Genomic DNA, 27,060 nt, shown 5'->3' with positions numbered 1-27,060 from the left:
TGGATATTATCCTATCACTGACAGCATTGTACTTCAGGACAGATCTTGAAACATCCTTTGTGATGATGAATGCCACGCCATTCCTCTTCAAATTGCCATTCCTGGCATAGTAGATCACGTGGTTGTCTGATTCAAAATGGCCAAAACCAGTCCATTTCAGCTCACAAATATTTAGCAAATACTAAAACAATAGCAATGAAGGAAGTGATAACACAATTCATAAACAAAATGAGCTCAGCACAGAAAATTATGTGGAACAAAGAAATCAACACCATGAAAAAGCACATAACAAAATGTCAGCAAAAAATTCATACTTGTCAATAATTACATATCTGACAAGGTACTTATCTCTAAAATTTATAGAAAACTTCATCACCTCAACAACAAAAAGATTAACAATCCAATTAAAAAATGGGCAGAAGACATGAATGGATACTTCACCAATGAGGATATACATGAAGAAATGCTTATGATCATTAGCCATCAGAGATATGCAAATCAAAACAACAATGAGATACCACCTCACCTCAGCACTAATGGCAAAGTTCAACAGGACAGAAAATGGTAGATGCTGGTGAGAATGAGGAGAGATTGGGACTCTCATATACTGCTGGTGGGACTGTAAAATGATACAACCACTGTGGAAAACAGTATGGCAATTCCTTAAAAAGCTGGAATTAGAAATACCATTTGACCAGCAATCCCATTACTAGGTATATATCCTAAAGAAGTGAGAGCCAGGACAAGAACAGCTATATGCACACCCATGTTCATTGCAGCACTATTCACAATAGCAAAAAGATGAAAACAACCTAGGTGCCCATCAACAGAAGAATGGATAACCAAACTATGGTACATGCACACAATGGAATACTATACAACAGTAAAGAATAATGGAGAATCTGCAAAACAGCATATAACATGGATGAATTTGGAGGACATTATGCTGAGTGAAATAAGTCAATCACAGAAGGACAAATATAGTATTAGTTCATTATTGTAAAAAGTCAAGGAAAGGTTTATAGATGGAAGGGAACTTTCTTTGTTGGTTACCAGGGATGGGAGGGGAGGGAAAGGAATACTGGAAAAAAGTAAAAAAAAGCATTGACCCATGTCATTTTAGTTTTGTGTATTTCACTGTACATAAATTATATTTCAATAAAATGCATTTTAAAATTTTTTTAAAAAAAACCTAAAAGGTGAACAGCTATTTTAAACATAGATTAAAAGTTTTGGGAGCAGAGAGATTAAGTAACTGGAAGTGAAACAATTAGAACATAAATAACAAGAATATTGACACAATGTGAAGAATTTAATCAATGTCACTGTGATCATATGTCTAGAAACTCTGGAATAGGAGTGGATTTTGCTGTGCATATTTTCACCAAAACTAATTTGTTTCAAAACATGATGAAAAAGAAACTAACTATCCATTAATAGGAGATGATTCATTTGATGACAGTACATTCTACAGCAGAATAGTATACAGCTTAGCATTTCAGGGATGTGGCCAGGTCACACAGATAATTAGCATTGGAAGCAGGATTCAAATCCAAGTGCTTTGCCTCCCAAATGTGACCTCTTAACCACCATACCACCTCACTGCTTCTTACATTTTCCCTGAGAAACTCATCACAAGTTCAAACAAAATTTCATATAGGAATTCAGCAATGTTGGTTATATTATTGGAAAACTGGGAATAACTTTAACATCTAATAATAGGGAATAAGTTCACAAGATTATAATATATTCACCTAATGAAATACTATTTAGCCACTGAAATTGGTGTTTACAAAAACTTTCCAGTGAAATGAGAAAAAGTATATATATAGCTGATAGATGGGTAGGTAGACATACCAGTGTCAGTTTTCAATAGGCATAGATAGAGGGAAATAACTGAAAATATTAAAAGAGATTATCTCTAATATTGGGATTTAGTGTGGTTTTAATTTCTTCATGCTTTTCTGTAGTCTACAAATTTTCATGACCTTGTGTTAGTGTTATTTCATTTGCAGCAACTAAGAATCTTGACATCTTCCAGCTTTCACCCCCACCATATTACAGATGACCTGACAGAAGCATAGGGAGAGAGAATGACCTTCCCAACATCAAGAAGCAATCCAGAAGATGCACCAAGAGTAAACCCCATTTCTCTTATCCTCCATTCCTGGATCTTTCCAACATGGAACTCAAGAGTCTAGAGGAGGAATTGACTAAAGCACTGAGAAGCTCTAAATGCAAATGCAGAAGTCCTCCAGCTGGGTAAGGTATTTGCACATGATGAAGAATGGCAAGTTGACCACAATTTTGATTTAGTCCAACTGGACCAGCAGAAATCCCCCCTTCTCCCAAATACAGCTCAACTTCTTTCCTGAAGACATTTTCATGTGACACTTCTCATTAGACACTTACTGGTTGAGTTGCTGCGTGTCCTTTGGTGGCAGGCTTTGGGAAGCAGGAAGTTATTACTTTGTGCTTCTAGCTTTCCAGACTTTTCTTGAGAGGAAGTTGTGGAAGACTCCTGAAAAACAGTTCCCATGTCTTTTATTCAGTAACAAAGTTAGAATAGAAAAACATGCCCAGAAAACTGGGATTTTGACACAACTATGAAAGAACTTGTTGAATTGCCTAGCTCCACCACTAAATTATAGGATCTATTAAAAAAAACCGCCAGCCGTCTGGTTAGCAGGCAAGTGTCTTAACCACTATGCTACCAGAGCTCCCTCGGAAGGAAGGTTGGGCAATCCTACTTCCGTAGTGATACTGCCTCGGAAACCCAAGGAGGGGTCGCTATGAGTCGAGGCCGACTCGACGGCACATAACAACAACAACAACAACAAATTAAAAAAAAAAAAAAGTTGCTGTCAATTCAATTCCTACTCATGGTGAGCCCATGTGTGGTTAGAGTAGAACTGTGTCCATAGGGTTTTCAATGGTTGTGATCTGTCAGAAGTAGATCACCATACCTTTCTTCAAAGTTGCCTCTGGGTAGACTAGAACCTTCAACCTTTCATTAGCTACCAAGTACATTAACTATTTGCATCACTTAGGGACTCCTTAGGCTCTACGAGGGCAGGAATTTATACTTGCTGAAATTCATTCACACATTCATGTGTTCATTTAGTTAAAAAATGCATGGATATTGCACAAATATTGAATTAACACAATAAATATTGAATGAATATGTCAGCTACTATGTATGAGGTTCTTTGCTAAGCACTGGAGATAGAACAGTGAACAAAACAAACCTGGACAATGTCCTCAGGGAAATAGCATTTTAACAAACGAAGACATACAGTAAATACACAAACAAATAAAGGTACAAAATAATTTCAGAGAATGACGAGCACTATGAAGAAAATAAACAAGAGAAGAATAGGGAGTACCATGCATGAGGTGCCAAGGAGGTATTTGAGAGAGGATGATCAGGGAAGTTACCTTGTTCTGGTAGACAATAGCCACTAATATTTATTCAATGGATGTTATACAAATGTATTTTCTATGCTGAACCATCCATGCATTCCTGAGAGTATTATTATTTTACAATATTACTGATTTCTATCTGCAAATATTTAACTTGGGACTACTTTTCCATATTCATAAGTTAAATTCTTTTCTACCTTTCTATATTGATCCAATTGTCTTTTCTTCCTTTTTACATTAATAATTTGAAATTATTTCACTGCATTGAGTATATAGAATACATAAACAACATATTAAGTATATTAAACAATACATTTGGGCTCATATTTCCCTATCAGGGCCAATCATGAAACAGAAAATATATGACTGTCATATAAGATGAGATTCTGAAACACTTTTCTCTCTCTTTACATCAAACTGATTTTACAAATAGAGGTTGATAATGACACTAATGGTTAAGAATTATTTTACTCTTCTCTGGGAATGTGAATATATTTCACTTGAATTTAGAGACCATCTAAAAAATAGATTTGACACATTGAACATTAATGACCAAAGACCAGAGGAGTTGTGGGATGACATCAAGAACATCATACATGAATAAAGCAAAAGATCATTAAAAAGACAGAAAAGGCAAAAATGGATGTCACAAGAGAATTTGAAACTTGCTCTTGAATGGCGAGTCACTAAAGAGAACAGAAAAAAAAAAATGAGAATTGAACAGAAAATTTTAAAGGGAAGCTCAAGATGACAAAATATTATAATGAAATGTGCAAAGACCTGGAGCTGGAAAACCAAACAGGAAGAACACTCTTGCCATTTCCCAAGCTGAAAGAACTGAAGAAAAAATTCAAGTCTCAAGCTGCAATATTGAAGGATTCTATGAGGGAAAGAAAAGCTGGGGAAATGACAGATACAGTGGCAGGAATCCAGGTAAGGAGAGGGGCACAGGCTCCACCCCCAAGAGGCAGGAAGTGGGGGAAAGAAAACCTTGGGGACGACAGGCACAGTGGCAGGGATCCAGGTAAGGGGAGGGCGGAGAGGTTTTGAACAGCTAAGTGAGACAAACTTGTCTGTCAGTTTGTCATACTGTGGTGGCTTGTGTATTACTGTGAGGCTTGAGGCTGTGCCACCAGTGTTTCAAAGGCCAGCAGGGTTGCACATGGTGCGCAGGTTTCAATGCAGTTTACAGACTGAGACAGACTAGGAAGAAGGAAGAGGCCATCCACTTCTCAAAGAATTGGCCCAGGGAAACCTTATGTCTGTTATGTTACTGCACAACTTTATAAATAGCCCAGAAACATTGTCAAATGCAGTGCAGGAGGATGAGCCCCTTAGGTTGGAAAGCTCTCAAAATATGACTGGGTAAGAGCTGCATCATCAGAGTAGAACCAACCTTACTGCTATGGATAAAGTAATGCTTTCAAGACCTCCACTTGCTGATGTGGCATGACTCAAATTAAGGAGAAATAGCTGTGACATCCATTAATAATCAGAACATGGAATGTATGAAGTATGAATCTAGGAAAATTGGAAGTTGTCAAAAATGAAATGGAATGCATAAAACTTGATATCCTAGGCATTTGTGAGCAGAAATGGACTGGTTTTGGCCATTTTGAATCAGGCAACCATATGATCTATTATGCCAGGAATGACAGTTTGAAGAGGAATGGCATGGCATTCATCATCATAAAAGATATTTTCAGAAGTACCATGCTGGCAGTGATAGGATAATATCCATATGCCTACAAGGAAAACCAATGAATACGACTATTATTCAAATTTATGCACCAACCACCAAAGCTAAAGATGAGGAAATTGAAGATTTTTATCAACTTATGCAATCTGAAATTAACTGAACATACAATCAAGATGTGTTGATTATCACTGATGACTGGAATGCAAAAGTTGGAAACAAAGAGGAATCACGAGTAGTTGGAAAATATGGCTTTGGTGACAGAAATAACACTGGAGATCATATGATAGAATTTTGCAAGACCAATGACTTATTCATTGCCAGTACCTTTTTTCAACAACACAAATGGTGGCTATACACATGGACTTCATCAGATGGAACACACAGGAATCAGATTGACTATATCTGTGGCAAGAGGCGATGGAAAAGCTCTATATCTTTAGCCAAAACAAGGCTAGGAGCAGATTGTGAAACAGACCATCAACTGCTCATATGCAAGTTCAACTTGAAGTTGAAGACAATTAAAACAAGTCTACAAGAACCAAAATATGACCTGAAATATAGCTCTCCTGAATTTAGACACCATCTAAAGAATAGATTTTATGCATTGAACACCAACGACTGAAAACAAGAAGAATTGTGGGATGACATCAAGAACATTATCCATGAAGAAAGCAAGAGATCACTAAAAAGACAAGAAAAGAAGAGAAGACCAAAATGGATGTCAGAAGAGACTCTGAAACTTGCCCTTGAGCAGAGAGTAGCTAAAGCAAATGGAAGAAATGACAAGATAAAAGAGCTGAACAGAAGATTTCAAAGAGCAGCTGGAGCAGACAAAGCCAATTACTATAATGAAATGTGCAAAGACCTGGAGTTTGAGAACCAAAAGGGAAGGACAGGCTCAGTATTTCTCAAGCTGAAAGAACTGAGGAAAAAAATCTAAGCCTTGAGTTGCAATATTGAAAGATTCTATGGACAAAATATTGAATGATACAGGAAACATCGAAAGAAGATGGAAGGAATACACAGAGTCACTGTACCAGAAAGAACTGGTTGATCTTCATCCCTTTCAGGAGATGGCATATGATCAAGAACCAATGGTATTGAAGGAAGAAGTTGAAGCTGCAATGATGGAATTGGCAAAGAATAAGCCTCCAGGAATTGATGGAATATCCATTGGGATGTTTCAACAGATTCCCCGCTGAAGGCACTCACTCAGCTATGGCAAGAGATTTGGAAGACAGCTACCTGGCCAATTGACTGGAAGAGATCCACATTTGTGCCCATTACAAAGAAAGGTGATCCCACAGAATGTGGAAATTATCAAACAATATCATTAATATCACACACAAGTAAAATCTTACTGAAAATAATTCAAAAATGGTTGCAGCAGTATATTGACAGAGAACTTCCAGAAATGTAAGCTGGTTTCAGGAGAGGATGTGGAATGAGGGATATCATTGCTGATGTCAGATGGATCTTGGCTCAAAGCAAAAGATACCAGAAAGATGTTTACTTGTGTTTTACTGACTATGCAAAAGTATTTGATTGTGTGGATCATAATAAATTATGGATAACATTGAGAAGAACAGGAATTCCAGAACACTTAATTTTATTCATAAGGAACCTGTACATAGACCATGAGGCAGGCTTTCATTCTAACAGAACAAGGGGACACTGCATGGTTTAAAAGCAAGGAGGGAGTGCATCAGGGTTGTATCCTTTCACCATACTTGTTCAATCTATATGCTGAGCAGATAATCCGAGAAGCTGGACTATATGAAGAAGAATGTGGCATCAGGATTGGAGGAAGAATCATTAACAACCTGTGATATGCTGATAACACAGCTTTGTTTGCTGAAAGTGAGGATGACTTGAGGCACTTACTGATGAAGGTTGAAGAATACAATCGGCAGTATGGATTACATCTCAATTTAAAGAAAACAAAAATCTTCACAACTGGACCTATAAGTAGCATCATGATAAATGGAGAAAAGATTGAAGTTGTCAAAGACTTCATATTGCTTGGCTCTACAATCGACGCTAATGGGAGCAGCAGTCAGGACATCAGACAATGTATAGCACTGGGAAAATCAGCTGCAAAGAACCTCTTTCAAGTGCTGAAGAGCAGAGATGTCTCCCTGAGGACTAACGTGCGCCTTACACAAGCCATGGTATTTTCAATTGTCTCATATGCATGTGAGAGCTAGACAATGAATAAGGAAGACTGAAGAAGAATTGATGCTTTTAAGTTGTAGTGTTGGCGAAGAATGCTGAAAGTACAATGGACTGCTAAAAGAACTAACAAATCTGTCCTGGAGGAAGTGCAGCCAGAATGCTCCTTGGATGAGAAAATGGCCAGCCTTCGTCTTACATACTTTGGTCATGTTGTCAGAAGGGACCATTCCCCGGAGAAGGATGTCATGCTTGGTATGGTGGAGGGTCCATGAAAGAGGGGAAGGCCCTCAACAAGATGGATTGACACATGGCAGCGGTGATGGGCTCAAGTATATAGCAGAGATCACGGAGCTGGTGCAAGACTGGGCAGTGCTTCATTCTGCTGTGCATAAGGTCACTATGAGTCAGAGATGACTCAACGGCACCTAAGAACAACAACAAAAACATGGGCATGATCTTGAACAATAAAGGAAGCATCGAAGGATTCACTGTACCAAAGAGAATTGGCGGACATTTAACCATTTCAGGAGGTAGCATATAATCAAGAACCAATGGTACTGAAGAAAGAAGTCCAAACTCCACTGAAGGCACTGAGGAAAAACAAGCTTCCAGGAATTGAAGGAATATCAATTGAGATGTTTCAACAAACAGATAGATGCAGCACTAGAGGCACTTACTCATTTAGGCCAAGAAATTTGGAAGACAGCTACCTGGCCAACCAACTGGAAGACACTGATATTTGTGCCCATTCCAAAGGAAGGTGATCCAAAAGAATGAGGAGACTATAAAACAGTATTATTAATATCACACACAAGTAAAATTTTACTGAAGATAATTCACAAATGATTGCAGCAGTACATAGACAGGAAACTGCCAAAAATCCAAGCTGGATTCAGATAAGGATGTGGAAGAAGGTATCATTGATGATGTCAGATGGATCTTGGCTGAAAACAGAATCAGTAAGATGTTTACCTGTGTAAACAAATGCTCAAAGGCATTTGACCCTGTGGATCATAATAAATTATGGATAACATTGTGATGAATAGGATCCTATTCCAGAACACTTAATTGTCCTTATGAAGAACCTGTACATATAGACCAAGAGTCGGTCCTTTGAACAGAACAAGAAAATATTGCATGGTTTAAAATCTGGGAAAGTGTGTGTCAGGATTATATCCTATCACCATATTTATTCAATCTGTATGCTAACCAAATAATTCAAGAATATGGACTATATCAACAAGAATTCAGCATCAAGATTAGAGGAAGACTCATTAACAACCTGCAATGCGTAGGCAAAATAACCTTGCTTGATGAAAAAGAAGATGGGAGGCATTTACTGATGAAGATCAAAGACTATAGCCTTCAGTATAGATTAAGGAAGACTGTATGCCTTTGAATTGTGGTGTAGGTGAAGAATACTGAACATATCATGGGATGTCAGAAGAATGAACAAATCTGTCTTAGAAAAAGTACAGCTGGAATGCTCCTCGGAGGTGAGGATGACAAGAGCTTGTCTCTTGCACTTGGTCTTGTTATCAGGAAGGACCAGTCCCTGGAGAAGGACATCATGCTTGGTAAAATAGAGATTCAGCCAAAAAGAGGAAGATCCTCAATGAGATGGATTGACACAGTAGCTGCAACAATGGCTTAATCATAGCAATGATTGTGAGGATGGCAAAAGACTGGGCAGTGTTTGGTTTACTGAGTTGGAACTTGATGGCACCTAACAACATTACCTAATAACAACAATAACAATTTTTTATACTGGTATTCTGTTTTATAATTCTATTAGCCACAATGATCTTTAATTTAATTCTCAAGGTACAATGGTTTCACTACTCATCATTATAATCCTTAAGAGTGTGTGTGTTTTCTTTCAGGGAAGTGGTTTGGATGGAATATTTTCTGAATTTTGCACATCTAAGAATGTCTTTCTGTGATTGTCACACTTGAATGATAGCTTGACTGAGTATAGCATCTTTGAGCATTGGTTATTTGACCTGGAAACCAGTCTTCCTGATACTTGGTACTCCAGGGTAAAGGTTTGTTGCGGGGCACCTGCCACCCTTTTCTAACTGACATTATTGAGTTTATTAAAAGCCAAGCTCCTCAGTGCCTGATTAATTTCATATGCCAAGTGTGTGCAACTTCAGCACCTTGAATATTTCCCAGAGCCAAAGTAGTATCTGCTTTTGTATATTGCTAGAAGCCCTGGTGGCACAAATGGCTAAGCATTCAGTGTTCAGTTATTGACTGAAAGGTTGGAAGTTTGAACCCACTCAGTGCCTCCAAAGGAAAAAGACCTGGCAATCTGCTTCTGTAAAGAATATAGCAAATAAAAAAAAAAAAAAAGGAGAAGAAGAAGAAGAGGGGGCAGTTCTACTCTGTCACATTTGTTTTCTATGAGTAGAAAATGACTTGGTGATACCAAACAACAACATGCACTCAACAACCCACTCTCACTTCCTGCCCTTGCTGCTATGAGCTGGTGGCTATTGGGGTGGGGTTTGGTGGGGTCTACTCCACTTATTTCATAGGAAGGCTTGTGGCCAAGGGCAGGCAAATGAGCCCTTTTCTCAATCAATCTTACCTGTATTTTATCATGTTGTTGTTGTTGTTACTGTTATTAGGTGCTGTCGAGTCAGCTTCAACTCATAGCAATCCCATGTACAGCAGAACGAAACACTGCCCAGTCCTGTGCCAGCCCCACAATCTTTGCTATACCTGAACCCATCATTACAGCCTCTGTGTCAATTCATCTCGTTGAGGTCCTTCCCCTTTTTCATAGTCCCTCCACTTTACCAAGCATGATATACTTCTCCAGAGAGTGGTCCTTTCTTACAACATGACCAAAGTAGGTGAGACAAAGTCTGACCATTCTTGCTTCTAAGGAGCATGTCATGTATCATGAAAAAAGTTCTCATAGGTTCTAGAATATGGAATATGGGTAGTCCTTTTCCATGGTTTCTTGCTCTCATACAGATTTCTCCTTATTTGTATACTCCTTTTGAATTGTGAAGGAGTAGAGGTGCAGTGGTTAAACCATTGGGGTGCTAACCAAAAGGTCAGCAGTTTGAACCCACCAGCTGCTCCATCAGAGAAAGATGAGGCAGTCTGCTTCCGTAAAGATTTACAGCCTTGGAAACCCTATAGGGCAGTTCTTCTATGTCTTATATGGTCACTATGAGTCAGCATTAACTCAATGGCAGTGGGTTTTGTTTTGTTTTTTAATTTTGGTGGATATTTCTAAGAGATGACTTAATCAAGTATACTATGTAGCCATCTGAAGCCAGAAATTCACTCACATCCTGTTTTTAAAAGAACTGTTGTACACAGTCCTGATAGAAGGGGACCCTGCAAGACACCACATATCTAGTGCTTTTTATTTATTATAAGAATCAACCATTAAAATCAGAGAATTCACCCTGAATCGTTTGTAGGCACTGTTTTCCCTTACAGCAGCAGATGGCGCTATAACAACTTGGACAAAATTCTCTTCTTGCTCTAGTCAGGCTAGCCCAGAGAATACTTGACAAGGAAAGCAGGGATAACGTAGAAGATGGCTTAACAACAACAGCAATCATTGCAACCTAATTGATTCCGACACATAGAGACCCTATAGGACAGAATAGAACTGCCCTATAAGGTTTCCAAGGCTGTAAATCTTTAGTAAGCAGACTGCCTCATCTTCCATGGAGCAGCTGGTGGGTACAAACCACTGATGTTTTGGTTAGCAGCCCACTGCTTTAACCACTATACCAGTAGAGCTCCTTGTAGATGGCTTAGTTCAGTAGAACTCTAGAGACTCTGTATTTCTGGAGTTTAGTATAATGACCGGATCTTTGAATTAATAATTTCATACAATGTAATATTCAAAAGGTATTTATTAATTATAATAGTCTGAAAAGCTCATGTCCTGATTCAAATTTCAAAACTTCCCTCTAGCATTATTCTTGCTTCTTCATGCATGCCAGTGAGACTACATCAGTAAATAGTAGAATGTGATTTTGGTAGCTCTTGAGCATTATAGAAAAAAAGAAAAAAACTCACTGCCATCAAGTTGGGTCCAATTCATAGTGACCCTTCCTTGGGTTCCCGAGATGGTATCACTATGTAAGTAGATTGCCCAACCTTCCTTCTGAGGAGGGGCTGGTGGGCTTGAACTACCATCCTTCTGGTTAGCAGTCAAATGCCCTAGGCACTATACCACCAGAGCTCCCATTACAGAAGAGTCTAATAAAACAGCCAATGTATCTACTTGTCCACAGATCAATTCTTATTTACAAACTTCTTTTGAAATGTATATTTCTCCCTTAATATCTAATAACATGAAAATGAATAAGTATATTAAGTATACACAAAAGATATAATACGCAGCTTTAAAATAATGTTTTATAATGTTGTTGTTGTTACGTGCCATTGAAGCAGTTTTAAAAATAATGTTTTTAAAGTTTTTGTAACATGGGAAAATACCCATGTTTTCATACTAAGTGAAGGGAAAAAATGTTAAATGAGCTCAGTTTGACTACAGCCATGGAAAGTATGAAATCATTACAACAGAATAGTAACATTTATTCAATAAGCATTTATTAAACTGCTACCAGAAGGTTGGTGGTTCAAACCCACCAGCTACTCCGTAGAAGGAAGACTGGGCAATCTATTTCCATGGAGATCCCACGTTGCAAACCCAAAGGGGGTCACTATGAGTTGGAATTGACTTGATGGCAGTGAGTTTTTGTTTTTGTTTCTCTGTTTGTTTGGTTTTGGTTTTATGCTGAGGAGCAAAGATGTCTCTTTGAAGACCAAGGTGCACCTAATCCAAGTCATGGTATTTTCAATTGCCTCAAATGCATGTGAAAGCTGGACAATGAATAAGGAAGACTAACGAAGAGTTGATGCTTTTGAGTTGTGCCATTGGCAAAGAGTATTGAAAATACCATGGACTCCCAGAAGAACCAACAAATCTATCCTGGAAGAAGTACAGTCAGAATGTTTCTTGGAAGAAAAAATGGCCAGACATTGTGTGACCTACCTTGTTCATGTTGTCAGATGGGACCATTCATTGGAGAAGGATGTCATGCTTGGAAAAGTAGAAGGTCAGCAAAAAAAGCGAAGGCTCTCAGGGAAATGGATTGACACAGTGGCAATGAAGGGCTCAAGTATAGCAAGAATTATAAGGCTGGCACAGGACTGGGTAGTATTTTGTTCTGTTGTACATAGTGTCACTATGAGTCAGAGCTGACTCAACAGCACCTAACAACAACAACAACACTATCCCAGGAACCAAGAATATGGCAGGAAACAAAAACAGCAAGGTCTTGCTCTCATGAATTAGCAAGAGGGTGTGTGAGTGAGTGATGGGATAATGGGTGCTTATGTCCCTTTTCACTCCTTTCTGTGCTTTCCACAGTTTCTACAATGACATGTGTGACTTTTACAACCAGAACAAAAACAAATTGTTAATTAGATATTTATTTCAATCATCACATTAGTAGGCTTAAGACATAGTGTGTTTGATGTTAAATTTCTTTATTTTGGTCTTTTTTATGAAGTAGCTTGTCTGAAATATGATTAAAAATCACTTGACAAGTAAAACCAGTTGCTAGCAGGAGATTCATAGGAAGTAGAGCCTTAACTCCCCCCCCCCCAAATTAGCTCAATGACATATTTAGAGGAGAGAATCTTTCTATTGGGGTTTCAAGGTTGCCTATAAAAGGCTCACCTTAAGGAAATTGAACCAAGAAGATCAACCACTTGTCCACATCAGTTCTCCACATTTCAGGATCTCAGCCCCTTGTTGCCATGGTATCCAGGGACCACAGACAGGTCACAGGAGCCTTTTTGGCACACACAAGGCTGTACATATAAGTCCTTCTTATTCACCCCTTGGTATCTTCCAACCAAAGCTGTCTCAGACATATGGCAAGTTGGGAAAGTAGAGGGCTGCTTTGCCCCTCCCCTCTGCCATGTGTCATTGTTAGCTGCTGTGGAGTTGATTCTGATTCATGGCAATGCCATGTGTGCAAAGTAGAACTGCTCCACAGGATTTTCAAGACTGGAACCTTTTGGAAGGAGATCACCAGGCCTGTCTTTTGAAGACCCTCTAGGTGGGTTCAAACCACCAACTTTTTGACTAGTAATTGGGCACTTAATGGTTTGTGCCACCCAGACTCCAGTCTCTGAACTAGCTTCAATAAGTTGCATCTAACTGAGCTACTGTCAAGCCTTGGCTAATTGTTTGACATTTGTGTGATTTACTTTGACATGGGAAAGAATAGGATGCACTACCATGAACTGAAGATGAGATTTAAGTTGTAATTTTCTATCAGACATGTAAAATGAATGTGATTCCTAAAAGCTCCCAAAATTGACACAATGCACAAGTACTATGGATCTTCTATTTCCTAGACACTGGCAAGGGTCCTGTACTCATGCTTTCTCTGGGACCATTTCAACGTATGTTTCATTCTTTCCTACTAGCAATTCCTAAAACATGGTCCATCAACACTTTGTCTACAAGAAACACACCTTAGACACAAAGACAAAAATAGAGGAAAAATCAAAAGTTGGAAAAAAAAAATACATCAAGGAAATGCCAGCTAAAAAAGAGCAGGAGTGGTAATATTAATTTCTCATAAAATAGACTTTAAGACAAAAACTATACCATAAAAGACAAGGAAGAACATTATTTAATAATTAGTAAAGGCTCAATCAAACAAGAGGATATAACCATAATAAATATCTATGTACCCAATGCAAGAGCCCCAAAATACATAGATCAAACTTTAATAGAATTGAAAAGAAAAATAGACAACTTCACAACAATAGAAGACTTTAATACACCACTGTCAATGAAGAATAGAACTAGAAAGAAACTCAAAAAAGACATGAAAGAACTAAACAATACAACCCACCAACTTGACCTTATAGATACATACAGAACACTTCACCCAACAATACACAATATGCATTCTTTTCCAGCACACACAGAACATTCTCCAGAACAGACTATATGTTGGGCCACAAAGCAAGCCTGAATAAATTTAAAAACATCAAAATACTACAAAGTATCTTCTCAGATCACAATGCTATAAAATTTGAAACAAATTACTAATCGGAAGACCAATTCGTAATTCCTAAGCTTAATGTCTTCTTCACCAGAGATGAGCAGTGGGATACAGTGGATAGGAGTTCATGAGACCAAAAACATTAAATCTCTCATGACTCTGGGCTTCTTGCTTAATTGTTTGAGCTCTGTTTCTGCTTTTGTGTGCTGAGAGGATGGTCTAAACCTCTAGAACTTTTAGTTCTATACTTTTGAACAGAATTCATGATTATATTTAAAGGTCTGCAGGGCTACTGCCCTCCCTGAAATGATCACATGTCAGAGATCATTCATAAGAACAAAATCTCTTCCCTTGGCACTGAGGGAGCCTGGTCAATCTTGGGCAAGTATATCATGGGTGGGGTGGTTTCTCATCACAAGAAGCTCTGTGGGAGCCCCACTAACTGTTGCACAGTATGGCTTCCTCCTCGGGACACAGAACAGAGCTCTTCCGTTCCTCTTCTCAAGGTGGGGCTGTCACTGAGGTCGGGGCTGGCAGAGTCACTTCCAGACAGATTTCTCCTTGTTCTCATCAGAGACCTCAGCCTTGGGCAGCAGTTCTGTGGGTAGTGTACCCCATCATTACTTGGGTGGCAGTTTCTACATTTACCACTCCCACTGCTGATTGAGTGGGGATGAGGTCAACTATCCAAAGAGTTCTTTAAGGGATTTTTCCCAAAGTGAGAATCAGTCATGAGGCTGCTAGGGCTAAACAGCCAATGCCAAGAAATAGAAAACTCCATGATCTCCATGAAATCAAAGAGTGGACCCAGGACAGAGCTGCAGAATCCGGGGACATTGATGATTTTGGAGCCTAGACTTCTCCCTGAAAGTTAGATTCCGTTGTTTAATTAATAGAGTTCATTTTACACGTAGACCCTGAGCATTGCTAATAGAAGCTTGATGTTCCTGGAGTTTGCTGACTACATTCATCTTCAGTACAAGTCTTTTCATTTTCTTTTTGAACTGAGGCAGTGTAGCTGCTCCAGTCAAAGGGAACCACAAAATGAAAATCAACTGTTCTCCCAATAGAGTCTTATTTCCTGTGGTCAAGCTGATCATGCAGCAACTGACTTTGATCTTTAAGGCATGCAGATGAAATACAAGGCCCTACCAGACTGTTTGGGGATGGCCACACAGTCATGCAGTCTCTAAATGCCTTCTGATCTGGAGGGAAAAGATGGGAACCAGAAACCTAGGAGTCCTCCTTCTCCTCCCCTGCATGACCACAGTCACCATGTCATTGCAGTTCTATTTAAATATTTCTCAGATTTCCCCAACATGTCCATTCCCACTGCCAGTGCCCTAGTTCAGGGTATTCTTTTAGTTTGGACTATTAGAATGGCTTGGCAGATGTAGGAAAACTAGTATTAAAGGACATTTTTCAACAAATATTTATTACTATTGTCTGAGACAACTGGATATCCACATGCACAAGAATGAAGTTGGACCCCTTCCTCACATCATACATGAAAAATAAAATTAACTGAAAATGTGTTGTAGACCTACGTGTAAGAGACAAAACTGTAGAACTTTTCAAAGAAGATATAGGAGTAAATCTACATGACGCTGAGTTAGGAAAAACCATCTTTGATGTGTTATCAAAAGCACAAGTGACAAAAGAGGGATCTCCAAATCACACACATCACAATCATGCCCCTGCTTATGTCTTTTGAATGATTGCTCGTCATCTAAAACCTAGGCAGCTTGGAGCAGCACACAAGACCTCTCCATCTACCATCTACCTCTCCATCTTCTCCTATACTTTAATTATCTTTCACACTCGAGTAGCTCCCAGTTAGGTTGTTTCATTTCCTCTGCTGTAGCTTATTCTGCTTCCTGTGACAGGAATGCTCTTTCCATTTTATTTACCTGATCTGCTGCTACTCATCTTTTCTGCTCAGCAAAGGTCGTCTTTCCAGAAATTTTTCCCTAATTCCTTGTTGTTGCCAGCTGACACTGAGTTGGCCCTTGATAACAAACCAAAATGCTGACTGTTCTTGAAACTATCCTCATGATTCATTGAAAATCAGACACTTGTGATTCACAGAGCTTTCACTGGCTGATATTTGGAAGTAGATCATTAGGCCTTTCCTCCTACATGGTGCAAACAGTTTGTGCTCAACTGCTAATCTAAAGGTTGGCAGTTCAAACCCACCTAGGGGTACTGGAAGATAGGCCTAGAAATCTGCTTCCATAAAGATCCCAGCCAAGAACATCCTGTGGAACAGTTCATTCTGTAACTGTCAGAGTCAACAGAACTAACAACATATCCTCAGGTTGGACTACATTGCCTTTATCTAGTCTCTCACAGTACCTTTTTCTTTTTCATAACCACATTACATTGAAATCATTGGGTCCATGCCTACTTCTTTTGAACTGTAACTTTCTTGAGGGCAAAAAGTGTGACTTTTCACCAGTGCCTAGCACAAGCTGGCACAGTGAACATGGGGGTGAACTAAACTGAAGTGGATGTGTGGGACCACTTGTGTGAAGGATCTCTAGCTTCTAAATAAAGCAGAACAAAATTATCTGCTCAGAGGGAGAGTGCGATGAGGAAGAAAGGAGACAGAATAGCCATGACAGGAGAATATCAGATAGTAAGATATGAAGGAAAGAACTCCAGAGGGCTGCATTGGAATAGGGAAATCCAACAACGTTTGGGTTGCTGGATGTTACATTTTTGCAGTAGTTTTTCAGGCTTAAATTGGAAAAACATATGAACAGCCAATTTAAAACAACAACAAAAAATAAACTATAATTAGTCCTCAAGCATCATGAAAATATGTTCAATCTCACTAGTAATTAAAATGTTTGAAAAATATGGGCAAAATGGAAAGGATGTTAAAGAGAGAAAAGAAAAATAGTATCCTCAGAAGCAAGGTTGGACAATCCTACTTCTGTAAGGATGCTCCCTCGGAAACCCAAGGAGGGGTTGCTATGAGTCGGGGCCAACTCGACGGCACATAACAACAACAACAACAACAACAATGTTAGTGAGGGAGTTCCTGGGTGGCACAAATGGTTAAACACTCATTTACTAACAGAAAGGTTGGAGGTTCAAATCCAACCAGAGGCACATTTAGAAGACCTACTTTGAAAAGTCATAGCTGTTGAAAACCCTATGCACAGTTCTACTTTGAAAGACATGGGACTCGATGGCAACAAATTTTGGGTTTTTTTTTTTGTTTTAATGTTGGTGAAGACAGCGAGCAGGCATTCTCATGCACTGTTGGTGAAAAGGTAAATTTATTTAGCAATTCTGATGGGAAACTGGCAACATACAACCAAATATTTGATGTGTTTTCCCTTTAACTGAGCAACTAAAATTCCAGAAATTTTTATAAGAACTAATTGGACAGAACATTCAAAGATGTGCATACAAAAATGTTCGATACCACTTTGTTTCTGGTAGAATGCTGGACTATTATTTTGATCCTTCTGCTAAAAATCATTTAAAGTGTTGAAAGTGATTTAAATGTATTAATGAAGTAGCAAATGAGTAAGAAATATTCTGAAACCAAAAAGTAAATAAAAACTATACTGAAGCTTTCCCAAGAGGTAAGCAGCCTCCAGAGGCTGGCTATTTCCTTGAAATCACTTGATGAACTGAGGTGTGGTAGTTAAGCTTATGTGTCAACTTGGCTGGGCCTGGTTTTGAGTGGCTAGGAAGCTGGATCTAGTTATTCTCCAGGATGAGACTGGTAATCAATTCCATTGTAGAATCTACTGTGAGCAGCTGAGTAGCTGCCTTAGGGTTGTGGTCTGCTTCCAGACACTTTGAGAAAGATCTTGAGCTTTTTGGCACATCTGGATCCTGCTGAGTCTTCATCTCAGTGGCCTGCCATGTTTACTGATCATGAGACTGTTTCTGGACTTGAATAGTAGGCTGCCATATTGCTTGATAATCCTGGGACTGTGCCATTTTACTTCTTGACCTTGGATTTGTCAGCCTCAGCAGCCAGAAGCTGCCTGAATTAAGAGACATCTCCAGCTCCAGTGGTCCAGGAACAAGAGGCAGAGCTGAAACCCAAGATAAAAGGCCTTCACCCAGCCTCTAGAGCTGGCACTTTGAACTTGGACTTCTAGCCTTCTAAACTGTAAGACAATAAACTCTTATGTGATAAAGCCATACATCTGTGGTATTTCTGTTATAGCAGCTCTAGAGAACCAAAACATGAGTGAACTTCAACTTTGTCTTCATAGCCTTTTTGGATGTAGGGAAAAGAAGGAAGGTTCTAGTTTCTTCCTAAGATGAGGAGCTTAATAAGACAAACTTCTTACATGAAGAGGGGGCCCAAAGATTATACCCTCACTGTAAGTATAAACTGGAAGTAAACCTATCCCATCTCTCAGGAACTACATGAGAACTGTCAGCCTGGAAATGTCCTGATTGGAAAGGGAGGAACTCTCATTTGATAATTAATAACTACCAGCTGGCCCTCTCAAGAGTCTGCAACCCTAATTCATATCACATGGATGTTTTGAAAACCTCTAGCCACGAACTTAGTTTAAAATGGCTCCAGGTTGGTGGTGCCCCCAACTACCTGGCAGAAGCAAATTCACATCTTTTCTAGAGGAACCAGCATTGACTTAGGTCACAAAGATCTCCACAGATAAAGTTACAGGATGTATAAGAAATCAGAGGGGGGAAAAATAATAATACACATTGAGAAAAAGTACCATGAGAAATAACCAGAGGAAGCAACACACTTTAAACTTAGACCTGCAAAGATTAAATAGTGGAACGAACAGAAACAGAATATAAAATGAACGTGTTTAATATTTTGAAGAAAGAATTGAAATATTTGAAGAGAAAGAGTCTATGAAAATGTCCAGTCAGAAAGGCACAGGGAAGAGGTAACTATGGGCAGGAAGTGAGAAGAAAGCTTTTACATGGTGGGAATTGCAATCATGAAACAAAATGTGTGTGAACTGATGTATGGAACATGAATTTACTCTGTAAACTTTCACCCAAATCACAATAAAAGTTAAAAGAAAACAGATTTGAAAGAGGGACCAGTTGAGTTGGATCTTCAGTCTGTTACCACTGTGTTGATGCCAAAGAGAATTTCACTCTCCACCAGATCTTTAAGGTAGTTTTTTGCTCAGTATTTTCCAAGTTACCAAATAAAACCCTGTAATATTCTGAGAATGAGAGAATTCTTACTGGGAAGTAAATACCATAACTGAGCCAATTCTGTACGCAGTATTTTGAACTACAGTTGAAATGAATAAGCAGAAAGGGCAAACAATGAAGTGTTCAGTTTATCAATTTAAAATTTTAAAGAAAGAAGAGAAGGAAAGGAAATACCCAGAGGACCAGCAGCAGGAAATGGATCAAGTAAACTACACTAGGACCCTCTGTGAGTCATGTGGTTTCAGGTTATTCCCATCCACTGATTCTGAAGTGACCAGAGGAGCTTTCTTAACCTTCACCTAGAATATGAACCCCAAAGATTGCAGGATAACATGACTCCCAAGTATTCTTAAAAGGTGCAACTCATGATGGAAAGCTGCATTAATGATGAAGAAATGGAAGTTTCATTATTTCAAGGAATTTGGAGGAAGTCACAAAAGCCATAATTCAAAAATACATTTCCTGTTAGACACACATGAACTTTCTAGAATAAAAACCAAAGTGTGTTGGGTTGGTTGCTTTGCTTTCTATATGTTGTAGAGTTATCTCAAAATGTCCAGTTATCTTGAGAAGGCTTTTAACAGAAAGGGAGTATTATGGATTGAATTGTGTCCCCAAAAATTATGTGTTGTAAATCCTACTATACTTTGTATTATAATCCCGTTTGTTAATGAGGCAGTATCAGTGTAGGTTCTGTCTTAAATCAATCTGCTTTGAAACATAACCGGGCAGCTTAATCAAGTAACAAGCAGAGCAGAGATGAGGGAAGAGAGATGCTACATCATATGAAGATCACCAAGGAACCAAGAAACAGAAGCTGAGGAGAGACAAGGACCTCCCCCAGAGCCAAGAGTGAGCGAAAGCCTTCCCCTACAACCAGGTGCCCTAAATTCAGACTTCTAACTTCCTAAACTGTGAGAAAATAAATTTGCTGCTTAAAGCAAAAAAAAAGAAAGAAAGAAAGAAAAAGAAAATGTCCAATCAGACTTAAAAATAACTAAGAAATTTTTAAAATAAAAATTGTAATAGATTGAACAGTGTATTAGATGGTATTGAAGAGAAGACAAGAGACTTGAAATATAGATCTTGGGGGAAAAGAAAAACAAGATTGCAGTACAAAGAGAAGGAAAATAAGAGACGTTAAGAAATATATGAATGAGAAGACTAATATTTAAGCAGAGTTGCACAAAAAGAATATAGAAATAATAAGGAAGAAACATACTTTGCATATTAAAGTCTAGCATTTTCCTGTTATGATGAAAGACATCATTCCACAGATTCACAGATAAATCAGATGAAACCCAACAAATCCCAAATAAGATTTCTTTAAAAAGAAAGAAATTCACACCTAGACAGATCCTAATGAGACTGCAAACCAACAAAACATAGAGATCTTAAAAGCAGCCAGAGACAAAAGGATAAACTATCATCAAACAAGCAAAAATTAAATATAAAGCTCACTTATCAACAGCTATTATATAAACTGAACAATAGTCAATTAATTCAATGTGGGGAGATAAAATCACCATCGACATAGAATTGTATACCAGCTAAAATATCTTTTTAAAAAGAGTAAAATAAAGGCCTTTCAGAGAGAAAATTTAAAAAAAAAAACCTGAGGATATTTGCCACCAACATATCATCACAGAGTAAATTCTAATGATAATTTCTTAGAAGGAAGACATGTGATTCCAGACTGAAGGCCTGTGATGCAAAGAATGGCAATGAAAGGAAATAATATCTGGATAAATCTAAACCCCAAAAAAAGATAATTTATGTTTTAAAAATTAGAAATAGAATTAAATTACCGGTAACAATCATAGGTCAAAAGCCATTACATTATATCAAAACAAAAATATTCAGTGATTTTGTATTGTTCAAGAGAAGAGAAAAACTTTTAATTGACAGGTTTTGCACTTTGAAAAACTGGAATTTGCAGGTCAAATATTCTGGGGTAACCATAAAATAACAGATATAGAGTTATAAACTCAGAATGAATAAAGAAAGAGAAAGATTAAGAAAGTAAAACCAATCAAAAGAAAAGGAAAGAGAGGGGAAAAAACACAGGAGAAATAGAGTAAATATTTAAAAATGGGATAACTTTACACATATGTATAGTATACGTGCATAATTTTTAAAAATCTAAATGATCCTGCTAAAAGACAAACTTTGTAACAATGTCAGATATAGAAAGATATATCTGAAACATAAGAGCACAATAAGATGAAGAAAATAAAAGCTCACCATTTACATTAGGTAGATACACTCCTTGGAGAGATCAATCTTGGGGAATAGAAGGGCTGTGTACATACAGGGAGACAGCTCAGGGGGCAGGAGTGCATGGGAAGGAAGGACATAGGGAAGGGGTAACTATGGGGAGAAAGAGGAAAGAGAGTTGTTGCATTGTGGGAAATTGCAGTCAATATCATGAGACAAAGTATATGTGAACTGCTGTATGGAAAATGAATTTGCTCTGTAAACTTTCACTCAAATCACAATAAAAATTTAAAAAAAGAAAACAAAAATCAAGCGTGTGTGTGTGTGTGTGTAGTTGGAAACAAAATAGAAACTAGATAGATCGATGCTAATCAAAATAACACCGATGTTAATTTATAAATACATAAAGTAGGTGATAAGTAAAAAAAAAATGTAATAGGATAATGAAAATCACTATATAATGATTTAACTCATGAGGAAGATACAATTGTAAACTTGTTTACACCTTATAACATGGAATCAAAATACTGCCATAAGTCAAAGAAAAATCTACTATGAGATTTTTAATTGACTTTCTAAGAAATCGATAGATACCCAACCAATATGCAAATCATCATAAAATATTTTTTTAAAGATATCTGGAAAGATAGACAGGAAGCAGTGGTTGCCTGGGTTAGGGATGGTGGGGTGAGGGGCATGAGTGTGACTGTAAGGGGGCAGCATGAGGGAGGTCTTTGTGGTGATGAACTAGTTCTGTGTCTTGATAAAGGTGATGGTTATGTGAATGTGTGACAAAATGCATAGAAATATCACATATATTGTACTAACATCAGATCCCTGGTTTTGATGTTGTACTATAATAATGTAAGATGTGGCAGTTGGGAAAACTGGGTGGAGGGGACATGGGATCCCTCTGTACTATCTTCACAACTTTCTGTGACTCTACAATTATTTCAAAATAAAAATTTTTAAAAAGGATAAATAAGAAAAAGACTCTAAGCTTGAAAATTAAAAAGTATTTCTAAATAACTCATGGGTCAAAAAAGAAATTACAATGTAAATTAAAAAGTGCTTACAATTGAACTTTAATGAAAATCTACATATCAAATTTTGTGACTAAAGGTAAACCAGTACTTATAAGAAAAGTCAAAATCTTACATGCTTACATTAAAAAAGAAAAAAAACTGGAAATTAATGAGTTAATCATCAAAGAAAGTAGAAAAGAGAAAGTAATAAAAATAAAAGCAAAATTAATGAAATAAACACAATATGGGATTGACAAAGTTAAAAGTTGGTTTGATGAAAATATTTTAAAATATTTATGAAACTATTTATAAGATTTTCACTGGCCAATTTTTTGAGAAGCGGATGGCCTCTTCCTTCTTCCGAGTCTGTCTTAGTCTGGAAGTTCTGCTGAAACCTGTCCACCATGCATTTGAAACACTGGTGGCACAGCCTCCAGCCTCACAGCAACACTCAAGCCACCACAGTATGACAAAGTGACAAACAAGTTTGTCCCCCTTACTTGTTCCAAACTGTTCTGCTCATTACACCTCAATAAAAAGAAAACAAAAATCCTCACAACTGGACCAAAAAGCAGCATCACGACAAATGGAGAAAAGATTGAAGTTGTCAAAGACTTCATATTGCTTGGTTCTACAATCAACACTAATGAAAGCAGCAGTCAAGGCATCAAAAGATGTATTGCATTGGGCAAATCTGTTGCAGAAGACCTCTTTCAAGTACTGAAGAGCAAAGATACCTCCTTGATGACTAAGATGTGAATAACCCAAGCCGGGGTATTTTCAATTGCCTCAAATGCATGTGGGAGCTGGACAATGAATAAGGAAGACCTGATGCTCTTGAGTTGTGGTGTTGGCAAAGAATGCTGAAAGTACTGTGGACTGCAAGAAACTAACTAACTAAAAAGAACTAATAAATCAGTCCTGGAAGAAGTACAGCCAGAATGCTCCTTGGAAGCAAGAATGGCCAGACTTCGTCTCACCTACTTTGGTCATGTTGTCAGAAGGGGCCATTCTCTGGAGAAGGATGTCATGCTTAGTAAAGTGGAGGGTCAATGAAAGAGGGGAAGGCCCTCAATGAGATGGATTGACATGGTGGCTGCACTCATGGGCTCAGGTATTGTAGGAATTGTGAGGCTGGCACAGGACCAGGCAGTGTTTCATTCTGTTATAAATAAGGTCACTATGAGTTGGAGACAACTCAATGGCATAACAACAAGCAACAACATTCATGAAACTCCAGCAAAATTAATTAGCATACAAATAACATGAAGAATAGAAAGGATACATAATTAGAGATGCGGCAAAGATTAAAAAGAAGATAACAAGATAACTATAAACAACTTTATAGCATAAAGTCATCTGTATTTCTACCTACAGGTCCCCAACTTATAATGGGGTCCTGTTCTGATGACTAATCTGCCATAAGTCAATTCTGACATAAGTCAAATACGTCATGTGGTAGTTAAGCTTGGCTGGGCCATGGTTTTGAGTGGCTGGACAGCTGAATGTAGTTATTCCACATGATGAGATTGTAATCACCTCCCTGGTGGAATCTGCTGTGAACAGCTAAGTAGCTGCCTTTGGGGTGTGGCCTGCTTCCTGTATATAAGGAGAACTTTTGAGAAGGGTCTCTAGCTCCTTGGCACATTTTGGATCCTGCATTTGGCCAAGTGTTCGTCTCCAGTTCCTGTACTTGAACCAGTGGCCTGCTGTGTTGTCTGTTAATCTTGGGGTTGTTCTTGGACTTGAATCAGGTCTGCCATATTGCCTGCCAATCTTAGGATTGTGCCATTTTACCTGGGTTTGTTGACCTTGGGTTTGTCGGCCTCAGCAGCCAGTAGCTGTGTGAATCAGAAAGCCTCCAGCCGGGACTGGGTACTAGAGGCAGAACTGGAGCCCAAGATCGAGGGACCTTCACCCAACCCCTAAAGCTGGCACTCTGAATTCGGACTTCTAGCCTCCTAAACTGTAAGAGAATAAATTCCTGTTTGTTAAAGCCATCCACTATTGATATTTCTGTTATAGCAGCACTAGAGAACCACAACATCTCTTTTTTGTTTGTTTGTTTTTCCAGTTTTCATTATTATTGCCTTTTATTATCAATATCTTAAGAAATCTGATGTTTATTTGTCTTTGGGGTTGGAAATATTATAGCTGAGAATGACAGGATCAGCAAATTACATGCTGAAACATTTTATGTAGTACATATTACTAATGATAAGATATACAAACAAACAAACAAAAAATAGATGTCAAAAGTATGATTCATCTTAACACGAACACATTGTCATTTGGCTGCCCACACCAGCAATGAACACATGGACACCAAAATTAAAATGCATGCCATTTACAGTCACGCACATACAAAAATTAAAAAAAAAAAATAAGTCACTACCCTTGAGTTAATTCCAACTCATAGTGAGCCTAGAGGACATAGCAAAATTGCCCCATAGGGTTTCCAAGCCTGTAAATCTTTACAGAAGTAGACTGCATCATCTTTCTCCTGTGGAGAGGCTAGTGGATTTGAACCAGTGACCTTCTGGTTAGCAGCTAAATGGTTTAACCATTGCACCACAAGAGCCCATTCACACAAAAATACTTACGTATAAATCTAACAAAACATGTACAGGATTTGTATGCTACAAACAACAAAATGTTCATGAAAGAAATCAAAGATCTAAATAAATGGGGAGACACATAATGTTCATGGATCAAAAGATTTACCATAGTAACAATGACAATACTCAAATTGAAATATAAGCTAATGCAATGCCTATCAAAATCTCAGAAGATTTTTTTATAGATATAAACAAGACTATTCTAAAAGTTACATGGAAAGGCAAAGAAACTAGAATAGCAAACAATTTTGAAAAACAAGAATAAAGTGGGCATAAGTCTATCTGATTTCCAGTCTTATTGTATAACTACAGTAATCAAGACTCTGTAGTACTGGAGGAGGGATATACACATGGCTCAATGAAGCAGAATATAGACTCAGAAACAGACCCATACAAATATGCCTTACTGATTAGACAACAGTGCAAAAGCAATTCAATGGAAACAAGATAGCCTTTTTAAAAATGTGGCAATTGAACATTAACATTCATGTTGTTGTTGTTGTTATGTGCCGTCGAGTCAGCCCTGACTCATAGAGACCCCTCCTTGGGTTTCCAAGGCAGTATCACTACGGAAGTAGGATTGCCCAACCTTCCTTCCGAGGAGTGGCAAAGAAAAAAATATTCAGCCTAAGTCTCACACCTTATAAAAAATTTTAAATGGACTTAAAGGTAAAACTGCAAAACTTTTTGAGAAAAGTGAGAAACAATTTAATAGCCCCAGCCAGACTGGAAAAATTTTTAAGTGTGATAATATAAAGAAATTGTGAAGATGAAAGGGCAGACTGCCAACTAGGAACCTTATAACCATTGAAACTACCCTTCAGGAATGAAAGGAAAATAAAGGTATTCTCAGATGAATGAAAGCTAAGAGAATGTGTTTCTAGCAGACTTATCCCTAAAGAATGGCTAAAGGAAGTGCTCCAAACAGAAATATATGATGACAGGAGTCTGGGACCTTCAGAAAGGAAAGAACAATGGAAGGGGTAAAAATAGAAGTAAGCATAGTAAACTAGATTTCCCCTCGTGAGTTTCTTTAATCACATTTTATGGTCAAAGCAAAAACTGTAACACCATCTGATGTAGTGCTCAATGCATGTAGAGGAAATACTTAAGACAGCTATATTTAAGAAGTGGGGAAAAGGAACATCAGTATAAGTAAGTGTTCTAAACTCTACTCAAAGTGGTAAAATCAACACCATGGGGTTATGATAAGTTATGTATTGCATTAGTTTCCTAGGGCTGACATAAAAAAGTACCATGAACTGGAAGGTTTAAAACAATAGACATTTATTCTCTCACAGTTCTGGAACTAGAACTCCAAAATCAAGGTGTCAGCAGGGCCATGCTTTCTCTGAAGGCTCTAGGGGAAAATCCATCCTTCTCTCTTCTAGTTTCTGTAATCTCAGGCATTGCGTGACTTGTGGCACTGTCTCTCTAATCTCTGACTCCATCTTCAGATGACCGATCTTCCCTCGGTGTCTTCATATGGCATTTTCTGTGTCTGTCTGTCTACACTCATCTTTTTATTTTTTATTTTATTTTGATTTGGGTGAAGATTTACGGAGCAAATTCACTTTCCATACAGCAGTTCACATATACTTTGTCTCATGTCATTGACCACAGTTTACCACAATGCAACAGCTCCCCTCCCACTT

The 27,060-nt window shown here is 38.1% G+C and overlaps 1 protein-coding gene across 1 annotated transcript in view; it reads right to left on the bottom strand.

Moving 5' to 3' along the window:
* IL16 (interleukin 16) overlaps positions 1-27,060 on the bottom strand; it is a 140,233-nt gene that overhangs the window by 74,038 nt on the left and 39,135 nt on the right. The window contains exon 2 of the mRNA XM_007945092.1: positions 2,413-2,521. Within this exon, the coding sequence (XP_007943283.1) occupies positions 2,413-2,521 (109 nt within the window). The remainder of the gene's footprint in view (positions 1-2,412; positions 2,522-27,060) is intronic.

Source organism: Orycteropus afer, unplaced genomic scaffold (assembly GCF_000298275.1).
Source record: "Orycteropus afer afer isolate SDZICR_OR568_19922 unplaced genomic scaffold, OryAfe1.0 scaffold00132, whole genome shotgun sequence".
NCBI classification, from domain to species: Eukaryota; Metazoa; Chordata; class Mammalia; order Tubulidentata; family Orycteropodidae; genus Orycteropus; species Orycteropus afer.
The sequence above is the reverse complement of the archived record's forward strand: the minus strand, read 5'-3'. Positions and strand labels throughout refer to the sequence as shown.